Below are 7,924 nucleotides of genomic sequence, written 5' to 3'. Positions count from 1 at the left end.
GTTAGATTATCTTGATCTCTGGCTCCCTCAAGTAATTTGTGTGTCTTAATTATTTGATCAAACAGAGCAATTATGGTCCCCTTCTCATTTGCTTCTAACAGTACCAAAAATTAGAACAGGTCATGGTAGAAATAGTTTTAGTTACTCAGCTCCGTGGTCCTGGAATTCTCTCCTGAACATTTTAAAATGTGATGATCTAGTTTCGTTGGTGGAGTTTAAACCCGGATCAAACCCGGGTCTGTAGTGATGCCTCTAGCCCTTCGATGCAGTACCTTAGACCGCTGCACTACTTGGGTATAACCTTTTTTTTAACCAATTCTGATGGTTGTTAAAAGTGGGATTTTGACATTATTACCGTTATATCAACATACTTGACACTCCCAACTATCAATGTCTTTGGCACCGTAGACATCAAGTCACTTGACAATAATGTTTCATACAACGTTGCATTCCATGTTTGAAAGGTAATTTTCATTGAAGACAATCAAAGTTAACATTCCATCAGATTTAAACTCAAGGCTGAGTCTCAAATAGTCTCCTGTCCATTTTAACAGCCGGGCAATGGCACACATTATAGCAAATACATTTTGGGTCTGAATTAAAGGAGCTACAATTATAATTTAATTGCATGTTTTAAATAAAATGTCCATAATATCTGCATTAATAGTGGAATGATCGTGTTTCACAATATTCCTAAACTTAAAAATATATTCTCGACTTCTATTGTGTTGTTGACTGAATGTTTGTTCATGTGTAACTCTGTGTTGTTGTTTTTGTCGAACTGCTTTGCTTTATCTTGGCCAGGTCGCAGTTGTAAATGAAACCTTGTTCTAAACTGCCTACCTGGTTAAATAAAGGAGAAAGAAATAACACATAATAATACATAAAAATGTAGGAGCAGTATAGACCTAGTCTGTTCATTATATACATCTACATGATGTATTGTTACACCATGTAGGAGCAGTATAGACCTAGTCTGTTCATTATATACATGATGTATTGTTACACCATGTAGGAGCAGTATAGACCTAGTCTGTTCATTATATACATCTACATGATGTATTGTTACACCATGTAGGAGCAGAATAGACCTAGTCTGTTCATTATATACATCTACATGATGTATTGTTACACCATGTAGGAGCAGTATAGACCTAGTCTGTTCATTATATACATCTACATGATGTATTGTTACACCATGTAGGAGCAGAATAGACCTAGTCTGTTCATTATATACATCTACATGATGTATTGTTACACCATGTAGGAGCAGTATAGACCTAGTCTGTTCATTATATACATCTACATGATGTATTGTTACACCATGTAGGAGCAGTATAGACCTAGTCTGTTCATTATATACATCTACATGATGTATTGTTACACCATGTAGGAGCAGTATAGACCTAGTCTGTTCATTATATACATCTACATGATGTATTGTTACACCATGTAGGAGCAGTATTGACCTAGTCTGTTCATTATATACATCTACATGATGTATTGTTACACCATGTAGGAGCAGTATAGACCTAGTCTGTTCATTATATACATCTACATGATGTATTGTTACACCATGTAGGAACAGTATAGACCTACAGTAGCTAGCTGCTAATTTAGATTTAGTATGACTTAATGAAACTGCCTTAAATATGCTGGTAAACATTTTTTTTTATTTGCACTAATCAATCAACACATTCCTGTCTTTGTATGTCTCAATATAATAGTATTGTTTAATTAAATCCATTTAAAATAACCTTTGTCTGAAAATAAAATATGATCCTCAACTGCGTTTCCACTCCAGTCAGCAGGCGGCGATGTGCGTCTTTCAGGCGACGCTGCCAGCGTGACGTATAATCTAGTGGACTGTTCTTCAGAAACAGCTCGTCAACCACCTCGGTAGCTTGCTAGCCAACATAGCCGAAAGATTCAAGATATTTATACGCTTTCGGTGTATATTAGCTGATGTGTTTTAGACACACTTCTGTTGTATCTACTTGTTAACCTATTTAATTTAATATTACGTTATTTTGTATTAGTCAGCTATAGTAGCTGTCTGGTTAAGTTAGCACTAGCCTAGTCGCTAATGATAGCTAGATAACATCCCCGACCATGAGCTCCCTAAACTTCTCCCCTCCTGTTAAAGAAGAGGAGATCTGCTGGACGGAGAAAGAAGCTCTGGGGCTGAACATTGTGGTGAAAGAGGAGAAGGAAGAGGATGTCACAGTTAAAAAACAAGTAGAGGGTGAGTCTGTTACAGTGAAAGAAGAAGAGAAAGACGTTTCAGTGAAAGAAGAGGAAGATGCGTTCAGAGTGAAAGAGGGGGAGGATGTTAAAGTAAAAGAAGAGGAGGACGGGAAAGAGGATGTCGTTTTTGGAGTGAAGAAGGAAGGGGATATTACTGTCACATTGAAAGATGAAGAGGTGGAGATAGGAGATCTGATTAACACCAGTAAGTACTGTCTTCAATTTGTTTTTAACTTTGGATATTCGGAGTTGGCTCGTCAATACCTCTTCAACGGAGCGCCCTAGGATGATGACTGATGTCTAGAATCAGAGACAAAGAGAGCAAGCTACCCCTTGTTTTTTCCATTCCGTTTCCAAAAAGTGACTTAACATATATATTTGAGAAGGGTCTATCTGCTGACTGCAGACTGGGGGGCACTGCATGTAGTGATTTTTACTACACACCGGGGCCCCTAATAGTGCCATGTGAGAGTTGGGTTGGCTACACCAAAGATTATGGATATACTGACAAGATGTCTCTCTGTCCTAACAAGGGGAGTCGTTGTCCACAAAGCGGCACTGTGGGTTCTCTAGCTTCCACCTATCCCTTCTTTGGATTGGTGGATACATCCTATTATTGTAATATATTATTTATATTCTATGAGGGTTGTTGACATCAACTGCCTGTATTCAATGGAGAGAGATGCTAAGCTACTAGCATGAATATGCATAGCGATCTGGAGACAACTCCTATAGTGCTTTTTATCAAAGTTGTCGGTATGTCACATAACAACTTAATCATTACGAAACTTCTGTTAGATCAAGTAATCCTCACGTAGCAAATAAGCCATTCATTTTGTTGTTGACCAAATTCAACTCTTTCCACATTGGGTTGATCATTGTTTCCACTTGGATACAACCTACTGTAACCTATTGGCATGAACTAGAGTGTTACAACCTACTGTAGCCTACTGGCATGGCCTAGAGTGTTACAACCTACTGTATCCTACTGGCGTGGCCTAGAGAGTTGCAACCTACTGTAGCCTACTGGCATGGCCTAGAGAGATACAACCTACTGTAGCCTACTGGCATGGCCTAGAGAGATACAACCTACTGTAGCCTACTGGCATGACCTAGAGAGTTACAAGTCCTACAGAAATGCAAGCATTTCTAAACCTTTTTCCTCACTTTTATGGGGTATTGTGATGTCATTATGAGGTATTGTCTGAAGATAAGATTTAAAAAATATATAATCCGTAAATCGGAATGGGAGTCGGTTGAAGCCTGGATAAAAGCATCGTTTGGCATAAGCCATTTCCAAGTGAAATATTTTGATTGATTAACAAAATGTGTCAAAAGGAAGGGGTCTGAATGCACTGTATGTTCTAGGGTGTCCCAGATAACAAAAACAGATAACAAAAAGTTATGGGTCCTACAGTAGGTCTATGTTATTGTTAGGTGAAGTTATGGGTCCTACAGTAGGTCTATGTTATTGTTAGGTGAAGTTATGGCTGATGTTAAAGCCAAAGAGCATTTTACTGGTTAAGTGTTTTTTAAGTGTAAAGCAGTTGATTTGCGACAATAACACAAACATATTAACCAGGACATTCAAGCGAGCCTTACAATTATAATCCAAAAGTAATGTGAAATACACTCATACGCAACCTGTAAATGGAGGCTATTTTTGCTGTCAGCCTATGAGAACTCCGGTGGTGAATTACACACAGAGCTTAAAATTAGTTTCCTTGAGTAGCACTCCTGATCTTGCACTGATAGTGCGCTGTAATATTCAGAATACATTGTGAAAATAAAATCTTTGCTCACCATTTTTGCTCCATGCAAATATACTACATCCATAACTATCGGTTTCCTCATTACCAGATATACTACATCCATAACTAGTGGTTTCCTCATTACCAGATATACTACATCCATAACTAGTGGTTTCCTCATTACCAGATATACTACATCCATAACTATCGGTTTCCTCATTACCAGATATACTACATCCATAACTAGCGGTTTCCTCATTACCAGATATACTACATCCATAACTAGCGGTTTCCTCATTACCTGATATACTACATCCATAACTAGTGGTTTCCTCATTACCAGATATACTACATCCATAACTAGTGGTTTCCTCATTACCAGATATACTACATCCATAACTAGTGGTTTCCTCATTACCAGATATACTACATCCATAACTAGTGGTTTCCTCATCACCAGATGTACTACATCCATAACTAGTGGTTTCCTCATTACCAGATATATTACATCCATAACTAGTGGTTTCCTCATTAGCAGATATACTACATCCATAACTAGCGGTTTCCTCATTACCATGGAGGAGTTAATCAAATTATGTGTGCATTGCCCTCGTGATGCAATTTTAGCAAACACAGAAAGGGGCCTGTATTGGAGACCAATAGTTGTCTGGCACACTGCTTAGGATTTCAACAACTTTAATAACTTATTTCTAGTTACTACTAATGTGAAAACAAGACTAAATATAACTATTGTTGCTATCTTGACTGTCTTAATTGTCAAATCATTTAACACGTCAATTGTTGTACAACTTCACAACTGCTCTGGGCATCACCTTTTACCTCAAAATAAACAGTGGATTTCTGATGGTTTGGGCCTTTAACCATCTGTCTGACGTTGTCATTCACACAGGAGAGAGATGTGACCATCGTGGATCCTCTGGGGAGCCTCAACAACCTCATGATGCTGACGAGGCAGAGAAGAGTCTCTCCAGATCAGAACTCCTCCAGAAACACCAGCAGAGACCCACCGGGAAGATATCTAACTGCTGCTCTGATTGTGGGTTATATTTCTCAATACCAAATTCACTAAAAGAACACCTGAGAATGCACATTGGAGGGAAATCTCACTGCTGCTCTGACTGTGGGAAGAGATTCAACTCTTCATCAGACCTTAAAATGCATCAACGAATTCACACAGGAGAGAAATCTTATAGCTGTGATCAATGTGGGAAGAGTTATACTACATCTAGCAATCTAACTATACACCAGAGAACACACAAAGGAGATAAACAATATAGCTGTGATCAATGTGGGAAGAGTTTTGGTGCATATCAATGTCTGACTAGACACCAGAGAACACACACAGGAGAGAAACCTTATAGCTGTGATCAATGTGGGAAGAGTTTTGGTGCATATCAATGTCTGACTTTACACCAGAGAACACACACAGGAGAGAAACCTTATAGTTGTACTCAATGTGGGAAGAGTTTTTCAAGATCTAGCTGTCTAACGAAACACCAGAGAACACACACAGGAGAGAAACCCCATAGCTGTAATCAATGTGTGAAGAGTTTCTCTACATCTAGCTATCTAAAGATACACCAGAGAACACACACAGGAGAGAAACCCTATAGCTGTAATCAATGTGGGAAGAGATACTATGATAAATGGTCTCTGATTAGACATCAGAAAATACATGGAGTTGTTTCATGATATCAATTAAATAATGTCACAATGTAGAATGTTTAAACATTGTAGTAGGAGTATTTTAATGATGTCACAATGTAGAATGTTGTAACATTGTAGTAGGAGTATTTTAATGATGTCACAATGTAGAATGTTGTAACATTGTAGTAGGAGTATTTTAATGATGTCACAATGTAGAATGTTGTAACATTGTAGTAGGAGTATTTTAATGATGTCACAATGTAGAATGTTGTAACATTGTAGTAGGAGTATTTTAATAATGTCACAATGTAGAAGCCTAAACGTTTCCCCCTGTTCTATTGATTTCAGCATGATCTGGATATTAGCCTCAGGGGAAAAATCCAGGCTCTGAATTGAAAGAGTACTATTTATGAGATTTAACAAAAAGAGCTGTGTTACACTTACCACGTTGGTGACCCACTTGAATCATAATGCAACACTTCAAAATGTAGCTAGCTGTTTGTTTTCTTCAAGTTATCCTCTAACCAGGGATGTACACATTATTCCCAGATTCTGTGTAGTTTTTGAGCTGTTCGTTTTAACAGGACGTGCAACCTCATCTCCCTCCTCTCGGCACAATTGATTTCAACATGATATTGATGAGTGATGACAAATAAGTGTTGTGTTCCTTTGTTTAGCGCCCCCTACATTTAAATGCATCACTGTTGCCCTGCTTTTAGAATATCAGGGTTCATTCTCAGATGTGCCAACCAAAATGTACTAGAGCATGACATTGGGGACTGGGCCCCGATCCAACAACATGACTATCTAGTGAACCCTGAAAAGAGAGAGAAGCTCCGCAGTGAGGTGGAAAGTTACTACGGATATTTAATTAGTTTCCTCTTGAAATCAGACATGTCTGTGGTAAGGACAACTTGGTTGCTGATTGTTTCAAGGGTGGGAAGTCAAAAATATGTGTTTTGCATTTAACCAGTGCATTACCATGGATCACAATTTATCTTGACATGTTTTTCCGTGTTGTAAATTAGTTTTATCTCTTATTCTTTTCTGTATTTTGTTGAAACTGCACTGTTGGTGAGGGGGTCGAAAAGTAAGCATTTCGCTGTTGTATTCAGCGCATGTGATTTGATTTGAGTTTATTTTTGGGTTCCTTCCAAGGGGACGAGAGTTCTAGAAGCTTGTGAGTTTTAGGATTCTATTCAATGAAAAAAGAGAAAAGATATGATTGTATATTATTATTTAGAAATGCGTGTTTTTTTCTTGTTTTTAATTGTTGCCAGCCAGTAGACACCATGTTTATATTGATGAAAGTAAAGCATTGTAGTTGATTATAATGTGAAATGGAAGTTGTTTTCTTGTCAGTTGTTCAACTGAAATGTGTCTTCGGCACACTGATTGGTGTCACCTCGTTAGTCAGTATGTGTTACACCTGTGCTGGCTTGTCCATCTCGTTAGTGGGAAGGTGTTTCACCTGAGCTGGTCCAGGTTCTATTTAAGAGTGTCTGGCCTTGTGCTACAGTTGTCTTGATAGATGTGGAGAGTCAACACCTTTAGTTGCTCCACCTTTTTGGTTTAAAGATGTTTTCACTTCAGGTTGTAGCTTCTTTCTGAAGAGAGCTTTTTTTCTTAAAAAAAAAAAAAAAAAAAATGAATACAAACAAGCAAACCTGGTCGGTTCCGGGGATTGGTATAGCAAATACCGTAAGATTTTCATGGACTGAAAAGGAGATGGAACCTTGGGGCAGGGAAACTTTTGGAAGGACCATATTGATGGGATGCCTCAGGATAGAGGTGAAGGAAGTGCTCTGCCTTCAAGGGAACCCGAATGAGAAGGCTTTCGATGTGACGTTTCACAAAGAAGAAAAACATGATGAAGTAATAAAGATGGCAAAGGAAGCGGAGAAAACGGGACCCCTGTGCCATTATGCGGTGACCAGCCTGGCGAAGAACAACTTCAGGGTGGTCACCGTAACCATGTACAATCCGCATGTGAAAGATGAAGAGGTGAGGGCCTTTCTGGGGAGGTACATGGACAATGTCTCCTCAGCGAGGTACCTCAGGGACTCCCTGGGTTTCTGGAACGGGAGGAGAGGATTCCAGGCGTTACTCAGGGAGTCCCCGAAGAGTGTGGATGGCTACCTCCATCCTCCGGCGATGTTCTCCCTGGGGGCTGACAGGGGAACACTCTACTATGCACGTCAGCCCCCGTTCTGCAGGCGTTGTATGGCCTACGGCCATATCCTGGCCTCGTGCAGCGC

General features: G+C 39.1%; 1 protein-coding gene across 1 annotated transcript; it reads left to right on the top strand.

The window, feature by feature from the left end:
- The first annotated feature begins 1,871 nt into the window (after positions 1-1,871).
- LOC139394185 (zinc finger protein 391-like) lies at positions 1,872-6,997 on the top strand. Its single transcript, XM_071142230.1, has 2 exons — positions 1,872-2,452; positions 4,909-6,997. The coding sequence occupies exons 1-2, from the start codon at positions 2,113-2,115 to the stop codon at positions 5,709-5,711; spliced, it is 1,143 nt and encodes a 380-aa protein (XP_070998331.1). The 5' UTR covers positions 1,872-2,112; the 3' UTR covers positions 5,712-6,997.
- Positions 6,998-7,924: the final 927 nt, after the last annotated feature.

The sequence above is a fragment of the Oncorhynchus clarkii genome, unplaced genomic scaffold, assembly GCF_045791955.1.
Source record: "Oncorhynchus clarkii lewisi isolate Uvic-CL-2024 unplaced genomic scaffold, UVic_Ocla_1.0 unplaced_contig_11233_pilon_pilon, whole genome shotgun sequence".
In the NCBI taxonomy this organism is placed as follows: Eukaryota; Metazoa; Chordata; class Actinopteri; order Salmoniformes; family Salmonidae; genus Oncorhynchus; species Oncorhynchus clarkii.
The sequence above is the reverse complement of the archived record's forward strand: the minus strand, read 5'-3'. Positions and strand labels throughout refer to the sequence as shown.

Excerpts from the sequence above, each read along its gene's own strand:
- LOC139394185 (XM_071142230.1), top strand. The coding sequence starts at position 2,113 with ATGAGCTCCCTAAACTTCTCCCCTCCTGTTAAAGAAGAGGAGATCTGC. Across the intron at positions 2,453-4,908 it reads AGGAGATCTGATTAACACCA|GAGAGAGATGTGACCATCGT; the intron begins GTAAGTACTGTC and ends TCATTCACACAG.